We start from the raw sequence: 26,672 nt of genomic DNA, 5'->3' as shown, positions 1-26,672 counted from the left end.
AAATTCTAATTAAATGTAAGCAAAAATCACAAATTCTTTCACTAGAGATTTTTGATCTGTTTGTATGATTAAAATATTATATATATATATACATATATATATATACACACATCTGATATAGTCATACTATATATATATATGTATATACACACACAGATGTAATGCAGTGTTCCTGATGGTTAACCATATCTGGAAAGGACTTTAACTTCAACATACACATTGTTTTAGACATAATAAAGTTGACAGAACTATGCAGATTTACATAAGCTGGTCTTGCAAATTTTGATTTCCCTTCTGAATCTAGAACCTGTGACATTGGAGTTGGTTCTTAATTTGTTCAGACCACCATGAGCAATCAGCTACATTAAAAAAGCATAAATTATTTAGTTCAGGAATCAATATTTTTCTTTAAGTAACACCAGTTCAGCTATACTACTATTCAAACCAAACCTCTGACATGCCAAATGTACAGTAACATTCTTTAAAGTCATTTTCCTCTTCTCATTCAGAAATGTCTTTCTTAAGTGAAAGTAATAAGATTTTAACATGAGGTAGTCTCAAATAAAAAGACTTTATTCAATACTTTAGATCAATCATATTGTTAGACAGGTGAGAGAACCTGAAATTATTTGCATGGCTGTAAGATAAAAGCTCAAATGAATTTCCAGATCAAGTAGTACACTGATTAAATCATAATGACACATCTTGTTTCAGGTTGTGCCCATTCAGCAGAGTCATGGTGGTCACCGTGTTCCTGGCATTGCTTTTTAGAGAAGTCATCCGAATGGCAGAGGAGCTAAGCAGGTAACTGGTAGATCTCTCTTGATGAGATTTCCTCTCACAGCAAAGCTGGCTGTTGAAATGTCTCCTAAAGCTCTCACTGAGCAAATACAGTGCAAATGGGTTGACACAGGAGTTGCAGAAGCTGAGTACTCTGGCCACTAAAGTAATGATCATATGTCCTAGTGATAAGTCAATCTTATTGTAATTGAAGGACCGGTACATGTATAGCACATGGTTAGGGAACCAACAGATAGCAAAAAAGCCAACAAAGACCAGGACTATTTTTGCCAGGCGCTTTCGAGTTTCCATCTAAAAAGATAAATGAACAGAACCCAAATGAACAACACTGAATAGAGTTAATCCACATAACTGACTTAATTAAAACATGTAGCAGATACCACTTTACATTAACTTTAACAAAAACTCAAATAAGATCAGCCCTTCTTTCAAGACTCAGTTACCTTTTCCATCTCATTTACTTCCATTTCTCATGTACAGTGTACTTGCATTAACCAATCCTCAGGTGCTTGTAGTTACACTATATTGGTTTGTTACTCACATAAGTGTCTCAGGATGAAATCATATTTTAAGTATATACTGGCTTGCAGCCCAAAAGCACCCACCAAGTAAGCTAGTGAAATGTATTCCTTTTAACCAGATCTCAATGCTTGGTTGGTTTGGAAAATGACTAGTAAATTACAGGCATTAATAATCTGATAAGTAAAGCCTTAACCATGTAATCGTAATATTGCTGTTTTCTTCTTCCATAAAGATTTTATCAAGAAAGATGATCTCTGTAGGATTATGGAGTTGCCATAATCCTGAGTCAGTTGCTCCTGACTCAGCATTGCTTTCTACTTTATGTAACCATTTATATTTGTGTAATGAATAGAAACTGTTTAAAACTGCCATTTTGATTCCATAGGATTTTCACCCTCTTCACACACATTAATATAAATTGCAATGGAAACTTAAATATGCAATCTGAAGGTATGTACATACATTTGGGAAAGTTAGGAGGTTAGATTGAGTTAAAAACAGCCACTCAATCTAAAGTTAGTTAGGATGGGGAAGGGGGTAGAAGGGACTGGGGAGACCAGCAAGGTCCACAGGGGTGTTGGTGGGGTCCAGTAGGGTTTTGCAGGATATGGAGGGACTAGCATGGTCTGTGGGGAGGCTTGGGAGGAGTCAGGGAAGGGTTGCAGTACTAGAAAGTCTCTCCTAACCTACCACCTCCCCCACCCCTGGGACCTTCCCAGCCCCTGCCAAACTGGTCCTGATCCTGCCAACCACTCCTGGTTGGTTTTACTGGCTTTCACCAGTCTGAGGAGCCTGACTGAAGTAAGTCAGGGTCGGAAGAAGAGCAGAAGGATTGGTGTGCGCTGGTGGCTCTGCAGGGGAGTTTTGGCAGGATGGGGAGTTCTCTCTCCCCATGTGACCACCTCTACCCCAAGACAAATAACCCCCCCACCCCAGCAAAACAACTCTCCCATCTTCTTTGCCCCTCTCCCCACCCCAAAATGCTTCCTTGGCTCCCAGCACTTGTGAATGCCAGTAAAGCCAACAACTGGGAGTGGCTTGCAGGATGGTGAGAATTGGTGGGCTCGGGAGGGCTGGCTGGTACATGGGAGAAGTTGTTCATCTGGGAGTGGGGCAAGGGCCTGGGGGTCTAAATAGAGCCTGGTGCCTGGGAGGGGTGGGAACAGTACAGTCCCCAGGATCAGGCCAGCAGCTGGGCTTTCCCATCCCCAGGGCTGTGCTGCACAGAAGTTTGGTCTTACGGGACACAATCTATGTTAGTCTACCTCCAAGGTACAGTTAACATAGATTGGGTTGGCCATTTTTAGATTAATTTTACCTTCCTGAACTGCTGTACAGTTCACACTTAGATCCACCTAGCAAAGGATCTAAGTGTTAGGTCTGAACTTGGGCAAACTAAATTCAATTGGGTGGTCTTTTTTAACATGATTTAACTTCCCCCTAGCCTCCCTGAACATCTGTACCTAGCCTGTACATACATTTTTCTTTCTTTAGAAACCTGGTTAATAGAACAAATCTAAATCCTATCTTTCTGACAAATGGTATGTCCTATATTTTTCATCAAAAAGATAAACTAGAAAAATAAACTGACAAATAGTGTCTCTATTTAAAAAAAAAAATACTTTCTAGTAGTTTCAGCAACATGATGTGAATATGCTATACTTTTCCATTCTGTGAGATCAGCTAAATGTCTCTCTGCATTTCACAAATGATAAGATAAGAAAATAATCCATGCTGATAAGTATGTATTTCTGCTTTAAGAAAATCCTACAATATATTAAAAGTATTAAGTGAAAAAGGACACTGTTTTTTTTTTCTTATTAAGATTGTGCCCATTCTTCTCAGTCGGACTAAATGTACACAAGAATGTGGGCAGCAATAGCTTGCCTTTTCTTTTTGTGAGCACTATTATTAAACAATTTAAGTATTTCTGTAAAGTAGTTGTACATGTCTGAATCACTTTACCTCATCTTTGTAGAACGGTAAAACTATTGTGTCATTTGTTCTGATGAGTAGTGTTTTACTATCTTACTGTCTGCTTTTGTGTCACATTGATTTGAGTGAGTGGTTAAAATGCCCTTTCTCAAAAATCTTTATCAAAGGATGTAGAAGATGTTAAGATGGATGTGATTACTATCTCGGCATTATGATAAGCTTGGAAAGTTTTGGCAGTTTTATTCAGGAACACATCACCTTCCACAAGCCACCTTACTGTAGAAATGGGTGGAAAATTCTACAAGTTTTTTCAAGGAATTTCAAGCACTCTTTAGGTACCTATACACAAGTATGGAGGCTGCTCTGATGCGCTGTAATTACAGCATGCCAGAGTAGACATGATTGAGTCTGCTGGAGCATAGTAATTACCATGCTAGCCTCCGTGTCTCAAGTATCAGTGTCCTTGTACATCAAAATGGCAGTGGGGTCTCTTTATCTAAGGCTCGTTGAATGAGCTTTAGATAAAACACCCCTGCCACCATATTGAAGCATGGGGATGCTGATACATGAAATACTCCAGGCGCTTTAATTAAAGCAGCTCTCAGACCCACTCTAATCAAAGTTCCCCACTTCCAGAGCCCTTTGGTTTCAAGATGGATGAGAAAGTCCAGAAGGATAATCTTTCCTGTAGTATGTCAGTCCTTCAATTTTTGGTCACAGACAAAACAAGGGAAAATCCTCAAACTGTTCCCAAACTCCTAAAAAGATTGAATTTTCACAAAATTCAGTAACCTTTTCTGATGTTTTTCTTTAATTTTAATAGTTGCAGGGTAAGTAGATCAGGTGTAATAACATAGCTTCCACTATTCTGTTCACAAAAAAGCTGTTATGAGATTTCAGCCACATGCAAATCAAAACAGCTAAAGTCAGCCTTTGATTTTAGATTTCACCTACTGCCACCTCTAGAGGATCAGTTCTGAAGCTAGAAATTTCTAATATTATTACACCATGTAGAAAACTGGCTCTTTACGTTTTTTTCTATGTGGTAGTTTGGGATGTACTGGATTTTTTAGTAAAGCTATTACTAGGAGCCCCAGCTATTTCTTAATGAACATAAAAGTAGAGGTTAAACCCATAATATGTACGTATACACCCACCAATATCATACTCCATTAAAATACTAATTAATGTCATCAATTGATAACATTGATGGATAACTACAAATGTAATAGTAAAGAAAGAAATGGTCTTCAGCTGCTTTTTTTTCATTGCATTTCATATATAACATGAAATAAAAATGCTCACTTGCAAGTTATGTAGATTAGTAGCAGATGCAAATCAAGATTTAAGACAGATATTTTTGAATAATACTAATTTGAATGCCTGACTGTTGGAATGCTGAAGTCTTCATAAACCTTTATTGTGGATGTTAGAGCTTTTGCAATTTTATTTGTAAACTTACACAACAGACTCTCCCTCGCTGAGGAAAATAAAGTGCAATTCACTTACCTGTCTTCTGGAATGCTCACTATGTTCTCCAGGGATATTGTGTGCACTCTTAATTAAGGTCCTTGCAATGTGATAGTAGTAGATACTAATGATGGCAAGAGGGATAAGGAAATACACTAAGAAAATCAGAACGGAGTGGATCTTTGGGTGCATCTCATCAGTCTGGGGATATGGTATACAGTCCAGGAAACTGACGTTATCTGTGTCATTGATGATGGCCAACTCAGAGAACACAGCTTCAGGGACTGCTAACAGCATGGAGATGATCCAAATGGCAGTAGCTTTAATACAAGTCCACAGGACAGCACTGGATGCTTGGATATCCATGGGATTTACAATTGCTTTGTACCTGGAGACAGTCAAAAATAAATAAACTGTCATAAAATAATTGACACTTATTATATAACATTTTATGCATAATGAACTACGTGCTTTTGATGAAAAAGTGTAATGAGGTTTTTCTTCCTATATGACATCATACTTTTATTTGTAATCAGCCCACTTATTTGACTATATTTATTGGACTAATGTATGTGACAGGCAAGGATGCTTGTGGGTGATATCATTTATTGAACCAACTGCATTGTTGCAAGAGATTTTTGACAATCTGTTATAAATATATATATATATATATATATACACACACACACACACACACACACACAAACACACACAATATAAAATTATATTGTAATTATAATTATAATGTCATATTATAATATCCTATTGACAGAATTGATGACATTCATAATCAAGTACCAAAAAGTCAAAATCATTCAACTGAGCAGAACTATATTACCATAGTAAAGTAAAATGTATATTTAAAAAAATGGAAGTAGAAGTAATTGAACAAAATGGCAAAACTTTTCTGTTAGAAAAGACTGAAAACTAAAACTGTCCATGGGAAAGGACTGAATTTTACTTACTCAAAAATTATTTTGAAAGAGAAGTATCAAAACTGTTGAAATGTATTGTGTAGACATTTTCATAAACACTGATTATCCAGTTTGGAAAAAAAAAAAGAAAAAAAAATAAACGTGTCGGCTAATTATTGTTTAAATAAAAATTTCAGTTAACCTGACCTAATTTTTTTTCCAACATTTTGGCTCAAATGTTGAACTTATTTGAAATAGGGCTTTTAAAAAAAATTCAAAACATCGAAAAAAGGGGAAAGTTTTCCATACAACTCTAAACAAAAATATGTACTTGCTGTATATACATAAATTCATAGGCCACCTAAGTAGATAACCAAGGATAGACTTAGCCACAGTCTAAAAACAGCCACTATCTGTACACTGTAGTTGTACTGTTGGAACAAACTCTGACTCCAGGCATGCCTACACAACTGCATATAAACTCCCTAGATTACAGATCAAGGCACAGAGATGAGGGCACAAGTTCCAGGTCCAGTGCTTCTCCCACACTGTGAGCAAGTAGATGAGATGGTTTTGTGTCCATATGTACCTGTGAAGCTGCTGGGAACCAAGGGGAACATAAACTACGCCACATAAAGGCCAGTAGCAAATTTTTAATCTTATGAGCTGGGGAATTTTTTTCCTCCAAGGAGTTTGTCCGAGGCACAATTCAACATGAGTCTTCTATTGAGACAATAAGGGCTATCTACCTCCTGTTGCTCAAGGCTGTAAATGAGTACAGTACCTGGCCTTTCAGGCTGGGGGAGTCAAAGGCAGCTGGATATGATACTACCTACATCACTCTCTCATGAGGCTGGCTATAGGAACTGGCATGTCTTACCTGCCATATCCCAATGGATTGTTTGGTTCACACTGAACTTTGACTACTTTATACTTCACATAGTCAAACAGCTGAAAACAACAGACATTTCTATCCAAAAGTTCACTAAAGTCAGAGGAAAGACCTTTGTTGATTTCAGTAGGCTTAGAACCAGTCCCTGATGCAGAAAATTGAACTTGAAAAAACAAGCTAGTTGTGATCATTTATGTTCATTGTTTCTCCCAAAACAGAATTCCCTGGGCACCTAGGTCTACTGGATATCCTTAATGGTATCAGGCCAGGGACAGCAAAATTCTGTAGAATATGAAGGCTTCCAAGCATAAATCATGACCTTATTAGGCAATAATTTGTTTCCTACTGCTGTCTTCTTTGATATCATTACAGAATGACAAACTATCTGTTTCACTTTATTTGACTGAGTTGCCTTAAGCTGACATCTGCCTTTTTTTAAACGTTTATAGTGCCATTTTCTTTCTTTTAAAACTGTGCATTTACAAATTATATTTTTCTTTCTCCCACTACATGATTTTGGATTATTTTGGCCTCAACAATATCATTTGGGACTGTGGTCTCATCGGCCAAGCAGTATTTTGCCTGTTCAATACCTAGGCAAGAAGCTGCCAAAAATTGATGCTGGTGATTAGCAGTGACCCAGCTCAGCTTGTAGCAGTTCCACATTGTGCCACTGGAGGTGATCACTTTAAGATTAGATAAAAAACCAAGTGTATGATCACTTGAAAGAAAGATCCCAGGGCCCTTTTCACAGGATCAAGGATGGGCAGCCTGGCAAATATCATCTCTATGTTCTGTCTACCTAAATTCCCCGTGTAGTTTCAAATGGCTTCAGTATTTAAATGGTTACAGTAGTCAGACTGTCTTTGCCTAGGGTCCACTCCCATTATGTGGGACTGAAGATAACATGTATTGCAAGGCATTCAGCACCTAGAAGAATTGGACAATCGGTTGTCCCTGTAAAAGGAGGTAAAATAGAAAACAAAATCCAGATTAGAGATGAAAGAAATATAAATGATGGATTCAGTAGTACAGTTAAGGAAGGGTGCTAAATATAATTACCAATCTTCTGTCTTTGTACATTATTTCACTGAGTTAAATTAGGGATCTCAAACTTATGGTCCATGGGCCAGATCCAGCCTGTAGAACCATGTCATGTGGGATGAAGGGCTGGTAAAGGGACTGGGGATTCAGGGGAAGGGCCTGCCACTGAAATCCAGGGCACAGAGACACATTGGGCAAAGAGTATTGACTGCAAGAGGTGAGCAAGAGCTGTGTTAACCCCCACTGCCTCCACTCACCCCACCACTGCTGCTTGGCCCACCACCAGATCCAAATCCAGCCCACGTGGAGGTCTGTGGTTCAGGTCCAGCTAGAGAGGAGGGTGTTTGTCACCTCTCATATAGCTAATAGCATAGCCTAAAATCTATTAGATGCAAGTTTTCAATAAATAAAATTGACAAGGATTTATTCTGGAATAATATTTGGAAATGAAGCAAAATATGAAATATTTTTTATTTACTTAAATTATCAGTTAAAATCTACACCTCCCCCCCACCCCCATTAACCTCTTAGGTGAACCTAGTCAACTGTATGTTGCCATTTAGACCAGGAAGTTATTATAAATGAGTCCTTGTTTTAATTAAGTCTTCAGGCACATTTGAGCTTCCTCCATCCTTTATCATTGCCACTGCTGGAAAAAGCAATTAATTTCTAGCAATATTTTTATAGTCTTTCTTTGGAAGCTGGTGCCTCAGTCTATAAACACATTTACATGGTCTCTTGAAGCCCCACTGTGAAGAGATTAGGCAGAATCCTGTTGCTTTGGGCCCACAAAGGGTAGCTTTTGCGTAAGTCATAGATAAATGACCAAACTGTGTAGGCATGATTCTAAAATCCTCCAGGTAGCATAAGTGTCTCCATTATTAGTACAGGGAGACAGGCAGGTAGGGTATACAGGTAATGAGAGGGCAGCTATGGACTCCTTTGTGGCTAGCTGCCCACCACGAAGGCTGTACAGAGCCTGAACTTGCTCTAAGCAAGATCAAAGATCTCTTTCACAGGCAGCATCTTCAACATGCCAAGAGTTGCATGGAGCTGCACGAGCACACCAGCACCCACATATGGCATGCCTCACAAGAACACCTACCTGCATTCAAATGCTGTCCGCATCCCTGTCCTTCAACAGCCCATGAACCTCATGGAAGACACTCCCTGTTATTCCCCAACACACACTTCCCTTTGCCCCTTCATTTGTCCTATCCACCATCCTCCAGGGCATCCTCTCATGCTCAAGGGGAGCATTCTTGGTCACCCTACCATGCTGACTCTGAGGGATGTGCAGTATAGGGGGCACATAATCCAGCCAGAGCTACTGTGGCCCAGACCCTCCACAGGTGAGTCCCAGGAGGGAGAGGGACACTGCACTCCAAAGGAAAAACACCAGGACAGGAAAGGTTAGAGCAGAGCAGGGAGTGGGGCACACTGCCAGAGATGTGCCTCTCTCATTAGAGAGCACAAGCCTCCACAGCCCCCCTATACCCACTGCCCCAGGTTATGCAGAGGTGAGCTGCTCACTAACAGAAAGCTGCCTGACAGTGCAGCTCCTGTCTGCTCACTAACAGAGGTGAGCTGCTCACTAACAGAAAGCTGCCTTACAGTGCAGCTCCTGACTGCTGCTCAAAGCAGTAATATTGCTTGACGTATATGTGATTATGGCAGAGCATTTAAAATAGGGCTATTTATATACCCAAGGCTCAGTTCATTCTACTGTACTTCGGGGATGCAGCCCAAGGATGGAAAAACCATCCCTCTGTCTAGTCACATTGTGGCTTCACAACCAGGCAGGGAGTCTTCCCAGCAGGTCCTGACTGACCAGGCAAATCCAGGCTCCACTTAAAGAGACCTGCCTGCAGTCTGCCCACTGTTAGTGATCACAAAATGAAACTAGTAGATGGTAAATTTAAAGCTAACAAAAGGAAGTTCTTTTTTACACACTGTGTGACTAAAGTGTGATATTCATTGCCACAAGATGTAGAAGTTGACAGTTCAGCCAGATTAAAAAAGGGTTTGGATAGATTCTTGGAGCTACTGCACATGGAAGTTAGGGATGCAGCCTCTGAATCAGAACTTCCTAGACGTTAAATGCTGGAGGCTACAAGTGCGAGAGGAACAGTGGAAAAAACCCGGGTCATACCCTGTTCACTCTCCCTTTCAGGATCCACTCTCTGCCATGGTACAACACAGGATACTGAGCAAGATGGACCAATGGTGTGGCCCAGTAAATGGCATTTCTTACTTTTTTTGTTCAGAATGCACACAGCAAATACACACCTCCAAAGATGGAGCATGCTCAGTGGATCCACAATCAATACATACAGCTACATAATAGCCATGTAGTTCATCTATGCTTGTAAATGTAATTTAATTCTGAAAAAGGGGAATTAGAAGCACAATTATGCATGTTACCATCTAAGTGGCACTTATGCACCACTTACACACCTAATGAAGGAAAAATATGTGGTCCTTTGACTACCAATTGCTTCTTACTCTGGGTAAACAGAAAACAGAAAATTCAGGTGTGTTAATTATATGTGGAGACATGCCCAATAGCAATGAAATAGTATGTCAGGATAATAATGTCTACCATATATTGGTTTGTTTCATGAATAAAATGACAATCCTTTTATTTTCAAGATGTATAACTATGGGTGTTTATACATATGCTCCAGGAATGGTGGAGGGGGGCACTTTAATTAGAACAGCTCCAAGAGGTAACTCGCTTGCACAGGCATTGAATCTGCACAGTTAAAGCCAAGCCTGGACACAGTCAGGGCCTTAAAACCACACAATAAAAAAATCTTCATTAAATTATTTGCAAAAGCCAATACAGTAGTCAAAAGAGTATATCTTCACAATAATGCTTAAGGAACTTCATTTTCAGTTAAATCTTCTGGAGACAAGATCCATTTACTCAGTGTTTGACATGAGTCTTATACATATATAATGAAAACCATTTCTCTGCCGCTTTCCAGGAGCCAGTCCTTTCAAACTATTTACAAAGAATGATGATTAACATGGTTCATGTGCAGGAGAATACAAACAGATTTATTTTCCTTGTATTACCAATACAGTTATTCAGGTTAGAAAACAACTCTACTAAAGCCAGACTACTAACTGCAATTTCTTATGTCAGCGATGTCAAACATGCCCCACAGGCTGGATCCAGCCTGCAAAACAAGGCCATCCAGCCTGCCAGTCTAAAGGCAAGCTACTGAAAGCTAAAACAGTAGCCAAAGAGGGGCATGACCCACTACAGAATTTTGGGCCCCTGGACATAGCCAGCAGCAGCAGGGGGATGCCCATTTCTGTCCTGGACCCATCACAGTCACTGGCCTTCCAGATCCAGCCTGGAAGGAGCCTCATGCTCTGGCCCTGGCTCAGAGTTTGGGGTCAGTTTGACACCCCTGTCTTATGTAAATAGAAAATGTACTCTAGACCAGGGGGTCATTTCATCCTGACGCACCAAGCAATGCTAGCACTATTAGGTGTGCAACACCTACACATGATTCATAAGAAGGGATTCAGGTTTTCTGTTTGTGGCAGAAAAACAGGGATTTTTCAATTAAAGAAGAAAAACACAGATTTTCTCCTTTAAAGGAGAAAAACACAGGAAACCACAGGTTTCCCCTTGCCAGCTGGCAGAGTTCCAGCCTACAAGGAGCTAGGGGGAGCGGGACCCAGGTAAGAATACAGCCCCAGACAGTGGTGGAGAGAGCAGCTTCTGCAGGTAAGTCGAGGGGATTTGTGCACCCACAGCCCTATGCCCCACTGGGTGCGGTGGCCACACATTCCCACCCTGGTTCCAGGCCCCACACATCACTGTCCGCAGTCCTGTCTGCCAACCCTTCCCCACTCCCTCTCTCTCACCATGGCCACCTGCAATGTTGCCATGCAGGAAGGGGTGCCTCACTTTGGTGGTGCAGCTGGTACAGGGATCCTGGCAGCAGCTGTAGCACTGAGCCTTCCTGCCCTGCTCTGCCCTTCCATGCCAGGTCCAACCCATTGGGCAGCGGAGGCTCCTGAGGTGAGAGAAGCAGGGTCGGGAGCCCTGAGCTCCACTGCAGGCAGCCCACATCCTCCTCCCACCTGCCATGGGCTCTTCTTAGCTCCACTCTGGCCATTCCTCCCACTTGGGAAAGAAAGAGCCCACCTGTGTGTGCAGTGCGGCCAGGGCTTGGGCACTGCTGGCTGGCTGTGGTTGGTGCCCACCAAACAGGGAGCAGGCAGGATGGTCCTGTAGCACTGGCAGCTGGGGATTCCCTCCAGCAAGGCTGGGGGGTAGGCAGAGGGCTTTGAGTTGGGAATGAGGGGCACCAACAGAGCCAGGGCCCTGCAAGTCAGAATTGAGGGGCACCAGCAGGGCCATAGGGTTACAGATCAGGAGTGAGGGGCACCAGCACAGTTGGGGGGAAGGCAGGCTGTGGGTTGGGAGTGAGGGGCACCAGCATATCAGGGCTGCTCAGCACCACAAAGCAGCAGAAGGGACAAGTTCAGCTGGACCCACATCCTGGTGTGTGAAGTGAGTAGGAGGATCTCTGATTTTCTATGATAAAAAAAACAAAATCAAACACCAAAACATATAGACATTTAGAATTTATTTTCTTATAATGATTGTGGCCTTAGTAGGTTTCTAAATTGCTTTCAGATTGTAAATATGTCAATAAAACTTTGTGTTCAACTGATACCTGTATATATAGTGATGTTTCATTTTAAACATGGGGAAAATGGGGATTTGGTGGGGGTTAATCAGAGAATTTTAGATTTTTTTTTAAAGCAGAGAATTTGGGATTTTTAACCAGAGACAACCAGGATCCCTGTAAGATAAACCCAGAAATTTCAAAGAGAAATCCATAGTGTCAAACAGTCTGACCAGTTGTGGTCTTTGCAACAGAACTGCTCTGCTATTGATCCATTGTCAAAAAAATGAGTGAGAGCTTGCATTTTCTGAGAGCTGCCTAATTAGCTCCACAGTAAACATCTCAGCATCTACACATGTGGCCCTATTAGGGCACTGTAAACTAAACACTCTGCCACACGTTAGTACTTGTAAATACAAGTAATATCCTGCAGCAGAGCTTTTAGTGAACAGCAACGCACATGTAGATGCTGACCCAGCTGGCTAAGGTATAAGGATGCTTCAGTGTGGGGGCTGCCTGCCAGCTAACCCCACACTGAAGTACCCTTGTGCCCCAACCAGCCCCTTTGCAGCATGTTGAGCCAGGTCAGAGGAGTATCAGGCTGGCAGGCTGACCCTCCCAGGGTCCTCTGACTGCCAGGGCTGCTCTGACCCAGCTCAAAGTGCTGCAGTCCCAAGCACATGTTTAAATGTGGTGCCTGGGAGAAATACATTCTGGCACAATGTGTGCAGGAGTTTATTGCTTCCAATTAATTTCACGTGTAGATGTGCCCATTGAGAAAAAAGTGTTCTTCTATTTAATTTTGTACCTACTATTTTGATGACAGATTGTGTTTGTCTGAGACAGCAAAAAGATGCTAATGGTTCTAGCTATTGCCCAGGAGATGCAAAGGTGTTGATTCCTAAGATAAAATTTAAAGCCATTTACTGCAAACTGCTGTTGTATTACCCTGATTTATGCTGAATGTTGTTTGAATGCTAGTGGAAGTGTTTTTTGATTTAGGACACAGCTTCTGCTGGACGCCCCATTTCTGTGCATTGGGCCCAGTGCATGGATTGCAGCCGCTCACCACATAATGGCATCTACCTTGCATAACTATTTATTGACAACTTACTATGTGACTAGCTACAGACTGGAAGCAAAGGAAGACATTGCTGAGATTAACACTGTAAAGGATCATTGTGAGTCTAAACACAGAATGAAAATTTTGTACTCGGCATTTATTACAAAAAGACAGTGTCATGCAAAGTAGTCATGTAAAGTGAAACCTTAGACAGGTCCAAATCCTCTTTTTTCTTAGATGAGTAGCTCCATTAACTTACATGAATCTGTTTATTTGTCTCAAGGTTATAGAACCATACTATTTACAGCACAGTGTAAATTGACTTTGTGTTAAAATTTTTCATTCGATGTTTCAGTGTTTGAGGAACTTCTTTTAAGACACCTGGAATATCCCCATTTAGCATTTTATCAGACAATCAATTTATTTTGAAATAACTACAAGCTGCCTGTTCAAGATCTGTTCCTTTACTAAGTACAATTGGCTCAGCCAGAAGCAAATAGTTCAATGATATGATCATTCAACATGATCAACTGTGTTTGGAATGAAGATAAATTGATTGTATATAAACACAATTAAAGTTGTTTCTCAAAGTGAATGTCAGTGACACATGTTCATGATAGGTAGGCACCCCAAGGAAAAAAAAAATATTCTGCTCCAAGAAAAATGTAACATTGAGCAAGGAGCTGGCAGCAACAATACTCCAGCACAGTCTGTTTCTCTTCCTAAAATATCCCCGTAACAATTTTTTAATTTTATCTTTCATTTTGAATCCTCTAATAGAAGGAAGAAAAAGTTCTATCATATAGAACTTTTCCCAGATTTTCCCTTCTCCCAGATTTTCAGAGAAGAAAAAAGACATTTCTCTGCCATTTCTCTTGTCTCTGCTTCAACATATCATCTCCAATTAATCTACTACAGTTCTTTAAGGGTAATAAAAATCTTGCAAAATATTAGCCCTTCAGCTGAAATCACTAAGTCCTTCTGCCTGGCACAGCAATCATAATAGTCCCTGCTGCCAGAATAATTTCTAGGATATTTTTCCATGATTGTCTAATGCAAAATTCATTAACAGTTCTGGCATCAAGGATTAGAAGCCAGGTCCTTTCCCTCCTATGTCTCACTTGATTTCTAGACAAAAGGTAATATGATAAGACAATAGGAGAGCAATGGTGGATGAATTAAAGGAATGATTTCAGGAGAGCTCCCATTAATCAATTTTAAACCTTGTCGTGTGCCCAAAGATTCACTATTGGGCACATTTTATAAAAGTGTACTAGGGCAGCTTTAGCTAATACAAGCCTTGCTCATAATGGATAGTGGTATCTGGGAAAATAGAAAGAAAAAGGGCCAGATCCAGATCAGCCTTGTAAGTACAACTACTTAAGTGTTACAACTCCTAAAAAATAGGTACCTTGTTGCAGGTGGGCAATCCAAATTGACAGGATTAGGTACTCATGCTCTGTGTACAAAAGGCATGAACAGTCTTGGCACAAAGGATGAAACACTAGGTCCTCTCTTCCTCTTCCTGTCCACCAGGTAGAAAGGTAATCTTCAAGACAAAAAGTGTGTGGCAGTACCACTACAATCTGTCCTTGAGTGATATTCATCCTGACCGATCCTGTTCTCACTGAATTCAGTGTTGTCAGTGTGAGCATGTTCTGTGAGTTCCTAGTAGACTGGAGACATAGGTAAACTTCAGGTGTTTCTCAGCCCCATTCTATATTGCAACAGATCGTAGGTAGGAATTAGGCATCTGGCTGCTTGAACTGGATTGCTTCTGAGCATGCTTAGAAGCCTGCATCTAAGTGCCCAGACATCTTGTCAGGATCAAGCAAAGGCAACTAATGAATTTAAATATGTAAGCAGTCTAAGGCCCCTGACACATGTTCCATTTATTGTGCAATTAACTGGTTACTATTGCATGATAAAAATAGCCAACCAGTCACCAGCTTGTTTTTATCAAGCTTGAATTTGAACATGTGGGATGTCACACATTGGGTGATGTGCCTCACACACGTGATGTGCCTCACACATTCTCCAGTATCCCAAGGTGCGCTACTCCCTCCTCCACTTCACCAGCCACCTATATGCTGATGCTAACAATCACCTGGTTCTCAGCAGCAGCATGAGACTGGTGGTCAGCATCAAGACTGGGACAGCCCCAGTCTGAACGCTGAAAATGAGCTGCTTGGGAAGCAGATCTCAAGGCTCCCTAGTGGGAACCTAGCAACCCCCAAACCTGACAGCCATTCCTGCCTTGCTCTGCATCCCCTCAGTGTCTCAAACCAGTCCCAGGACTATCCAGGATTGGGTCTGACAATCAGCTGATTGTTGGACCAGCTCTGGACAGCTCTAGCTGTGGAACCTACTGGATTAGGCTGGGGGGACCCTCTGCAGCAGTTGGAATTGGAGGAATTTTATGTTCCATCCCAAACATTGCATCTCCTACCATACACACATGGCATGGCAGGAGGCATGATGTTTGGGATGGTGCAGAAAATTCTCCCAATCCTGCCATTGTTTTAATATCTGCCAGGGGCCTCACAGCTGCTGGATGGCAGTGCTCCCCACCTTGCTGTATGAAGCTGAGACATGTACAACATACAGGAGACACCTTAAAGTTGTTGGAGAAGTACCATCAACACTGCCTGTGGAAGGTCCTCTGAGTTCAGTGGGAAGACAAATGCATCAACGTTAGTGTCCTCCTGCAAGTAAACACTACGAGCATTGAGGTGGTGATCATCCAACATCAGCTTCATGGGGCAGGCCATGATATCTGGATGTCTGACTCCAGACTCCCGAAGCAAGTTTTATTCTCCCAGATCAATCAAACATATAATCAAGAGGAGGGCAGAGAATACACTTCAGGGACATCCTCAAGGCCAACTTAAAAAAAGTCATCAATGTCACCTTGTGAAAAACTTTTGCCTAGGACCTCCCCAAATGGAGGATGTTTGCTGCAGGGATCTCAGTATTTGAAACCTAATGACAACAACCGGAGATGAAAAAGCCGAAGCAGAAACTGCATGTTGCAGACCAAATCAAGAACCCAGCACCACCCACCTCACATGGAAAAACATGTCTGAGCTGCAGTAGAGTCTGTCAGTCCCAGATAGGCCTTATCAGCCATCTTCAGACACACAGATAAGACAATCATGGAAATCAATCATCCTTAACTGCACAGGTTTCCCGAAGAGCAAGAAAAGGGCAGCCACTGGAGTGAGATTTATCTGAATTGTTTTTTGCTGACTCTCCATTCAATCCACTACTTTTAAACCACCACAACTATATTATAATAACAGCCTAGGGAGAAAAAAAAAACTTATTTCTATGGGTATTTTCTCTTGGAGTTTTGAATTACCAAGGCACTTTTGAGGCAGAGTAGCAGATGGAAGTTTGTTTCTCACTCATTCTCCCAAGTATGTGCCTAATACAAAGCCCTTTGAAGATACACCCCTTAGTGACACATTGATTACCTTTATATAATCTACTGTATGTGCAATGGTTCTTCACATCCTTAGGGAAGCAGTCAAGAGTTACCTTGCTGATCTGCACATGCTCAAATAAGAAAGATTGATTTCCATCTCCTAAAGGCATGACTACAGAAGCAAAAGGTCAACAGCAATATCAGTTGCACAAAAGCACAAGTGACTACAGGCAGAAACTTACAGTGCAAAAACTGTTTAATAACAGTTTACCTTTGTAAATCTATTATTGTTTCAAAGCCATGTCTTCTGTTTCCTTTCATAACATAGCAATAGCCTATGCCTGTAATAGGTAGAATAATTAATAAGAAGCTCTTAAAAGGAAAATAACATCCTCCTGATTTTCAGATATCTTACATGCCGCAAAGCGTAATTGAGCAAACCTTGATTGAAGCTGTAGGAGCTGTGCACAGTACAACAGCTGGAATCTGCTCCTACATCCTTAACTCCCGAATAAAAATGGGTTTCTGTCTTATCTAATTCTTCACGTATTACTATTTCCATCAACCCATCCTCTGCCCCCCTTTCCAAATTGTTATTAGGTTTCTTTTCATTTGCATATTCCCCTAAAGTTTTGTATTATAGCAGCACAGAGAAATCTACAATAAACCAATATATGCAGTTCTAAGAAAAAAAAATATTAAAGGCATAAAAGTACATTTAATATCCCCAAAGGTCACACAGCTAATGTAGAAATACAGAAATGAATAGAAGTATATGTAAAGGTATTGAAAAAAAAAACAAAAGTCCAATATAATACACAGAAAGGGGTGAGTGGGGACCGGCAGAGCTCTGAGGGGGGTTGGAGCACAGTGCAGCCAAGCTGCTACAGGCAGCTGGAGTTGGCTGCTCCTGGGGCCAGGGTGAGTGCCATGCCCTGCGCCACCCATGGCTCCGCTTGTCCTCACTTACCCCATTCCATGCTGGAGCGACCCCAGAAGCAGCTGACACCAGCTGCCTGCACCAGGGCACAGTACAGCCCAGTAGCTGGTCCTGGTGCCACTCCATCATGGGAAGGAGTGAGTGGGACCGGCAGAGCCCTGGGGCACAGTGCAGCCCAGCTGCTACGGGCAGCTGGAGTCGGCTGCTCCTGGGGCCGTGTGAGTGCCATGCTCTGTGCCACCCAGGGCTCCACTTGTCTGCACTCACCCCAGCCCCTGCTGGAGTGGCTCCCGGCGCAGCTGACACCAGCTGCCTGCACCAGGGCACAGTGCATTCCAGCTGCTACAGGCAGCTGGAGTCGGCTGCTCCCAGGGCTGGGGTGAGTGCCAATCTGTTCCCCCTGGTTTGCTACCTTGTGGGAAAGCCCCGGAAGCAGTACCCCTCCCCCTGCCCCTTTCCTAGTCCCAGCCTCACTCCCTCCCTCCCTCACTGCCACGGGAACCTATCCGTATTTATTACATTATAAAGTGGGTTCGCTTTATGCAAATTTAATTTATGCTCCGTTCTCTGGGAAACCATGTACCACATAAATCGAGGGAAACCTGTAAATCCCATGTTCGCTGGGAAAGACTTGTCCAGCTAAAGAAGTTCATTTTACACATGGTCTCAAAGAAAACATTGAACAAAAATTATTGAGAAAGTAACAATAGAACACCAATGTTTCAGGTTGGGTGTTCTTAATAGCCGTTCCACAGAGGTTTTTGTACTTTTGACAAGGCAACAAAGAAACATTTCCAGCCTTCTCAGAAGGAAAGTGATACCATAAACCAAACCGCCTGTCTCCTGATGTTTGCCTCTATTGTTAGTAAATTTTTAGATGATTTGGGCTATCTCACCAAAGTTGGACTTTCCTCCTGAAGAATATCCCCTAGTCCCAATCTAGTTGTCTGTCTCATAATAATACTCTGATCCCTTTCATTTCCAGTTTAGAATTAATCATTTTAATCTGTTAGGTTGATTTAGGAATACCATATGTACTCAAATATAAGATGACCCTGATTATGATATGATCCCCCAATAACTAGATCTTATATATGGAAAATTAATAAATTTGATATCATTTTCCAGGTAGAGAATCTAATTATTGGAAGTTTGGCTTGAATTTCTCCCCCCTCCCACTGCTACAGCAAGGAAAATAAATCTCAGGGATCAGGTGGTCCCTTTGCTCTCTGCTTCCCTCTAACTTCTTCCCCCTGCAGCCCCTTCCCCTTCTCCCTTCTGTCAGACCCTGCTCTCCCAGAGCCCATGGAAGTGAGGGGCAAATTTGAAAGCACTGACCTTGAAATTAAATGTAGCTGTAGAATTTGTATATAGTACCCATAGACTTAGTTCATTCAGAATTGATGTGTTTGACCTTTTTTGAAATTGCTACAAGTTTTAGCACACATACTCTATACACATACTTTTAAGTAGCACTTTGGCACCTACTGGGCATGTCTACATGAGATATTTACTGCAGAGCTGCCTAATTATCTCTGCAGTCAATGTCTCAGTGTCTACACATGCAGGCCTGTTAGGCTGCAGGAAAACGTATTAACTCTGTATTTACAAGTACTTACAAGTATTTACAAGTAGTAGCCTGCTGCAGAGTTTTTTACACAGCACTTTAAGCTGGGCAGGAGCATCCCTGGGCTGGGAGGCTGACCCCCAGGGCCTCCTGCCAGCTGAGGCTGCTTTGACCCAGCTCAATATGCTGCGAACCCAGTTGCACATTCATTAATTGTACACCCACTTACATATAGCACAAACTATGCATAATATTAGTCTAAAGCCAAAGGGCTCATGATTTACCATATGTTTTATTAGGTTGAGCCTCAACAGAGTCAGTAGGACTTCAAGCCATGGTAACTACATAGCTCATCACTGCACAGTTTGTGTATGTACTCCAGATACCCCTGACAAAGGATCCATGTGCTGTTAGTTCTCCATTCATGACTGGAACTGGATGTTCTTGAGTCCTAGAATACTCCAAAAATATATATACAGATGATGCACAGGGCATCCTGGTCCAACTTTACCTCACGGAGGTCAGAGCTACACTAATCATTAGGCTCGCCAAAGGTTTTGGAAACATCTGAAGCCCCAAATAGGGGTGGAGGATGTTTGCCAGTAGTAGGGCCACTTATGGTTCTGGACTCAGGGATTTGGAATTTGTTTTGGCTAATTTGGCCTGGAATACAGAATTTTTTTTAAAACAAAATTGTCAGCTCGGATCAAGCATAATTCCTATGCTTACCTAGCAGGGGAAAAACCGTGACTACAGAGGCAGTTTTCCTAGTCACGCCTGGGGATGGCTGCTCTCCTGGCATGGGGGTAGTACCCACAAAGGTAATGCATTAGTTAACCTCCCACTTAGCTGCTGGAGTAAAGAGATCTTGACTTTATGCCCACTTTATGGAAATGGGAGACTCCTCCCTAGCTTGCTTCTGCAGCCATATGGCTGAAGGCAAGCGAAACTCCAAGTCTCCAGGTTTGGGCCTGCATGTAGGATACCCGCCAAAGGATTTGGGAACATCTGACATCCTAGATGGGTGTGGAGGATGTTTGCCGGTAGTAAGGCCACTTATAATTCTGGAGTGACTCATGGATTTGGAATTGATTTGGCTGATTTGGCTTGGACCACAGAAAATGTAAATGTATATATGTAAGTGTGTGTCTGTACACACATGCGTGTGTGTGTTTTATAGTCATGCTCGTTTTGAGCACATGTTGCTTTTGTCAGCAGTTTAATGATAGACAATGTATTTAATGAGGTTGACTTGTATGTGAATGTAAGATAAGGACCTTTTCCCCTATACTGCCTCATCTTATATTTAAATACGGTACTTCTGCATCTCTGTGAGAAGTCCTTGACATTAACATGTCAAAGCAGAAGAGCTTTGTGTAACATCCTAGAATATGGTACCCTGTGAATATATAGTGATATGAACATTTCTGTCCCATTTGTTCATCAAAAAGTAGTTTTTCACCTAGAAATATGGGGTTGTAAATAATGCTAAACTTCGTGTCTTTTAGAACTAAGCCAACAGGAAAGAGCATATACGGATATGGGTATCAGGATGAAACCTTGTGCTTTGTGGTTAATGCCTCTATTGAATGTGTTGTCAATACAGTTCATGTCCTCCTTAAAGACTGTTATCTTGTGGCATCAACTAAATGTGATACAGGCTCAGTAAATTCTGTTTATCAAGCAAGTGATTGAACAAGGCCATAAGACAAGGCAGACACAGAACAGTTCCAACAGGATGCGTCTACACAAGATGCTACATCGCCAAAGCAATGCGCTACGGTGACATAGCGCCGGTGGGCATAAACCATGATGCCGCAGCAACATCAATGCACCAATGTCACCATAGCAACACATTCTGTCGCTATAGCATGTTACTACAGCCATGTAGCAGCTAAAAATAACTGTGCGCTGCTGGCATAGTGCAGTATGGGCTGTTACTGCACTGTCATTTAGTCCTTCTAAAAGGAAGTACTAAATGATAGCACAGTAACAACAGCACATGTAGACATGGATGCAGAGTATAATTATACTATTCAAATTCCAAAAAGGATGTAAACAAAAGCCTGAATCCAGCAATGTACATTTGCACAACTTGAGGCATGTCCTTATGTGCTCTGGGATCAGAGACAAGAATTAATGAAAATTTCACAAAAATACATGAGGCAAAGCCCTGGCTCTACTGAAGTACTAGCCAAGTTCCATTTGCAGTTCCAAGATTTCACCTATGACTCTTACACACCTAGGCTAGTATCTGTCTCATCAGAGCAATCCCTGACTTGCTTCTGAAGAAAAAGATAAGCGTATTCTATATGTATGTTGTAGCCTGGTCTAACTTCATTGATTTCAAGGGCACAATGCACAAGGAGGACTGCATTTGACACACTGCATTTAAACTCACCCTTAAAAAAGAAAATTAAATTTAGGGAAGGCAACAGAATTATATTTCAGTCCAATAATAAAAAATATATGACTAAGCAAATGAAGTATAAGCCATAAAAAGAGCCAATGGGGTTTTTAAAAAGAGGTAGCACATGTTAGGCCAAATCCAGAGCTACTACGAATCAGAAGAACTTCATTTACAGAAGCTGGGTTTCTGCTTTATTATCTTAACTCAGTCAATTTGTACTTATTCTATTTGGCTTCCAGGCATATTTAATACTTCCCTTCCAGGCATTTTGTAGCTACTACTGTTTCTAATTGACATTTGTACTACTCTTATAGGAATCCATGTATATGGAATGATTCCTACTTTCTTATGTTTTAAAGCTCTGATTTTAAAGCTCCTCCCATATCGTGCATCCACAGGTACATCTCAAGTAGGGCCAAGGAGGTGATCCTCCCCCTCTACGCGACACTGGTCAGGCCACAGCTGGAGTACTGTGTCCAGTTCTGGGCACCCCACTTCAAGAGGGATGTGGACAACATTGAGAGGGTTCAGAGGAGGGCCACTCGCATGATCGGGGGACAACAGGGCAGACCCTACAATGAGAGGCTACGGGACCTGAACCTGTTCAGCCTTCACAAGAGAAGGCTGAGGGGGGACCTTGTGACCGTCTATAAACTCACTAGGGGGGACCAGAAGGGTTTGGGGGAGACCTTGTTTCCCCTAGCGCCCCCCGGGATAACAAGGAATAACGGCCACAAGTTGTTGGAGAGTAGGTTTAAATTAGACATCCGTAAGAACTACTTCACAGTCAGGGCGGCTAGGATCTGGAACCAACTTCCAAGGGAAGTGGTGCTGGCTCCTACGCTGGGGGTCTTTAAGAAGAGGCTTGATGCCTACCTGGCTGGGGTCATTTGAGCCCAGTTTTCCTCCTGCCCAGGCAGGGGGTCAGACTTGAAGATCTACAAGGTCCCTTCTGACCCTACTTCTATGATTCTATGATTCTATGTATAAGCATTCTGATAGGGAAATTAATATAAACTTGACCTTCACCCAAAACAAGTCAAAGGTCACTACTCAAAGGTCATAGTGTACAGTCAATGGTCAATTATGAAAATTGTACTTGTAATATTTCATTCTCAGAGACCATCACTACTGTAGCACAGGGGCTCAAGCATGTGGCCCATGGACCAGATCTGGCCTGTGGAGCTGCTTCATCCAGCCTGCTATACTATCAATGGGCAACCAGAAAAGTGGGGGGGAGGGCGTGACCGTGGAAAATGGCCTGCTAAAGAATCCAAAACCCCTGGGCACCAGTGGATGTGTCCATCAGCAGCTGGATGGTGATCAAGGGTCATCTATACACAGCTCTGCTGGCCCTGTGGTCACTTGCCCTAATGCTGCTGGTCCCACACAGCCACCACAGCCCCTGATATGCCCTCCCCACCCAACTGCCCCTATTCAAGTCACTGCTGGCCACATCACCACACAACTGCCAGTTCCACTGTCCCTACCACTATCCGCATCAGGATTAGGTAAAGAGATTGGAGAATATCAATCTTTGGGACTCCATAAGAACAGGTTATACAAACACTTGGTTGTGATAATTTAGATGGGAATGATCCTGCCTTGACCAAGGCATAGGAATAAATGACATCCTAAGATTTCTCCCATCTCAGTTTTTCTCTGACTGTATGTTTTTTAATGTTTCAACCCACTGAAGTTTAAAGGAAAACCTTTTATCCCTTTTCCATCCAAAAGCTAAAAAAGAAATATGAATCTCTTCTTTAAAGTAATTTGCATTTTCTAGTGGAGACCTAAAGATTATCAAATTATGAATAAAAAACAACAAACTTTTTTGTTACAATTTACTGAAAAATACTTCAAAGGATACCAGTAAAAAGAGTAGTCCATCAAAAAGAATGCATTTATTGTGCATAAAATTAAATATATATTAAAATATAAGCCCCTTTAACACATACTGTAATCCTGCATCCCATTGGCATCAGTGCCTCCTACTTAGCTTATTGTTTCTAGCCTAGAAACACACACACAAGGAGGCTTTAGAAGCCCATTAAGTTAAGACTCTAGTTGGCTTCTATGAAAGTTAAATCAGACTCCAAAGTAGCAGAGACCTAATTAGAAACCTAATTAAGTCAGTGGCATCAAGGTTGGTAATTATCTACTAAACCAATACATTCTCAGTAAAAGAAAACAAAATCTATGAGAAAAAGGAAGAAATTGAACCATGAAATAATATGTTTGGCTTTCCCTTTTCTGAAATTCATAAAATAGCACAAACCTCTGAAATGTTGAAGGAATACACCTATGATGAAATTATATTTGTATGGTGGAGTTACAAGGGCATAAGCTGTTTTCCAGGTCATGAAACACTAACTTAAAAATAGTCTTCATAAATGTAGTATTTTTACTACTTACATCTTCACTAGTTTTAGAGCAGAGATACACAATTGTACATGCAATACAAAAATAATCAAACACCAAAAAGCTGTTGAAAGTAAAATAACTGAGTAAATCCTGAACCGTTACACTACCACTGCCTCCCTTCACTCATGTATCTCTGAAGTTTTGACATCCCTCTCAGAAAAATTCGTCCCATATCAAATAACATGTTATGATTATATTTTTAAAAGAAATATCACATGTAGCAAAATGCAGCTTTCTTGCATGTCCATGCTTTATACAGTTGAGGGCAATTTGAGATAAAGTACTGAACTGATATGATCAGAAACTTGCATGTTTTGTTTTTTATTGTTGCAGAAAAGTATAGTATATTGATATGCTGTGAAGGCTTCATACAAAAATAAGCACACACATATACAGAGATATATAGATATAGAGATATATGTTTACATTTAGATATATATGTATATATCTATATCTATATACCTATATAGATATATATGTCTATATATATCTATATAGATATATATGTATACATGTGTATATATGTATATATGTGTGTAAATACATACATACATATATATATATGTAGACATCTCTCCTTCTCTCTCTCTCTCTCTACATATATTTATATAGATCTATATAAATATATAGAACTAATCCAAAAGCCAGTAAAAGTCAAATTAACTTTAGAGGATTTTGGAACAGGTTGTTAGATAGAATCAAATTCCCTAGGAAGGTGGCTGAAGACCTGAAATAAGTACCCCAAAGATAAAATTTTTACAGGTTTTTTTTAAAACCTCCTACTAATGTTCAAGATATATTTTTCAAACACAAACCTTTATAAACATTATACATTCAAAGTCAAAATACTCAGATAAAACTCCTGTAGAAGTCAACAAGAGCTTTACCTTGTGGAATTCAGGGATGTTTATGTGTAGCTGAAGAAAAAGGTCAGAAAGAGGAAGGAAAGAAGGTTGGAGGGGCTGAGGGGGAGACTTCATGCAAGTTTAAAGGAAGCTGAGAATCATTTTTGCAATACTTTGTCTTGTAAGGCTCAGAGTCTGATGCTGTCGCTTTTCACACCTGGAGTAAGACCTTTAAATCAGTTAAGAGAAAAGGCTGCAGAGCTGAAAACTTTAAATACAAAGAAGTCTTGAAGGTTTTGTTTATATGGTGACTGGGATGGTGGTGGCTGGTGATCGTTCTTCCAGGTGCTTGCAGTGAAGCTGAAAAGGGCATGGTTGCTTTCTACAAACAGTTTAGGGGAGACTATCCACCAATATGACAAAACAAAGAATGGGCATTCCTATAGTAAGAGACTAGTTCTGGTAATAGTTTCTGGCAGCTTGCTGCTGCTGCTGCAGAGCAAAAATACTATGTTTAAAACACACTCATACGCACACGCCAAGCAATCTCTCTGCCTTGCTAGGAATTCTTTAAACTAAAATGAAACTCTCTCTAAATATGTCCATGATAGATTCATACCTAAAAAAATGAAATGTGACAGATCCATGACATCTGGCAGATTCATTTCTGAAAGTGGATGGTTTGTTCCTTAAACTCTTGCAACAAAATGTACCTGGGTCACTTTGGGGACTTCAAGCCTTGGAAGTGATGTTTCACTCTTATGTGGCTATCCACAGTAGTGAAAAAAAGAAATGGGATATGGACACTACAAGTTCTATGGAAATTAATGAGTCCTACCAGGATTAGCACTTCTGTTCCACAGTTTCCTATCAGGGGAACAGCAATAGGAAAGTGTGCGTCTATAAATGAAAGAGAAACGTTGAGGGAGTGAAGCATTGGGAATTGCAATAGGACCACCTGGACTGTGATCTGTTAAAAAAAATGAGTGGTTTATGCGGCTTATTTCTGGGAGCCTCAGTTACTCATAACTAGGGATCCTGGTTTTGTCTGATTTTTGAAAAATCCCCAATTTTCAATTTAAAAAGTAACCCCAAATCCACATTTTTCTAGGATTTCAATGAAACACCACTAATATACATACATATGTTAGTGGTGTTTCATTGAAATCCCAGAAAATTGTGGATTTGGGGTTACTTTTTTTTAATTGAAAATTGGGGACTTTTTTAAATCAGGGAAAACCAGGATCCCTGCTCATAACACTTCTCTCTCTCTCTCTCTCTCTCTCTCACACACCCACCCTTACCTGTCCGCGCTCAGGGCGGTGAGCGTGAAGACAGACACTCCCACCGAGGTGAGCTGGATGGCCGGGATGAGCTTGCAGCCCACCTCCCCGAACATCCACTCCTCCAAGAAGTAGCGGGAGGCATCCACGGGCACGCAAGTCACCAGCAGCAAGAGGTCTCCGGCAGCCAGGCTGGAGATGAAGATGTTGGGCACGCTCCTCATGGCGCTGTTGGTGATGAAGACCTTCATCAGCGTGATGTTGCCCAGCAAGCCCACGGTGATGATGAGCAGGTAAAGCGAAGGGATCACACAGCGGATGATGAACACGGCGGCTTGGGGGTCAGGAGGCAGGAGGTCCTCTTCCAGCTTCCCGGGCACCCCGGCGTGGCTGGCATTGCCTGCAGGGGGCTGCATGCTCAGGTTGGCGAGGGGCTCCTCAGGCATCCTTCCAGTCCCAGGGGATCTCATGGGGGGGAGG

At 41.5% G+C, this 26,672-nt stretch overlaps 1 protein-coding gene across 1 annotated transcript; it reads right to left on the bottom strand.

Annotated features, from left to right (window-relative positions):
- Positions 1-690: 690 nt before the first annotated feature.
- Positions 691-26,638, bottom strand: NMBR (neuromedin B receptor). Its single transcript, XM_006020680.1, has 3 exons — positions 26,214-26,638; positions 4,768-5,116; positions 691-1,092 (listed from the first exon to the last, which is right to left on the bottom strand). The coding sequence occupies exons 1-3, from the start codon at positions 26,636-26,638 to the stop codon at positions 691-693; spliced, it is 1,176 nt and encodes a 391-aa protein (XP_006020742.1).
- Positions 26,639-26,672: the final 34 nt, after the last annotated feature.

The sequence above is a fragment of the Alligator sinensis genome, unplaced genomic scaffold (assembly GCF_000455745.1).
Source record: "Alligator sinensis unplaced genomic scaffold, ASM45574v1 scaffold542_1, whole genome shotgun sequence".
Lineage (NCBI taxonomy): Eukaryota > Metazoa > Chordata > Crocodylia > Alligatoridae > Alligator > Alligator sinensis.
Note: the sequence above shows the minus strand (reverse complement) of the source record. Positions and strands in the feature narration are given on the sequence as shown.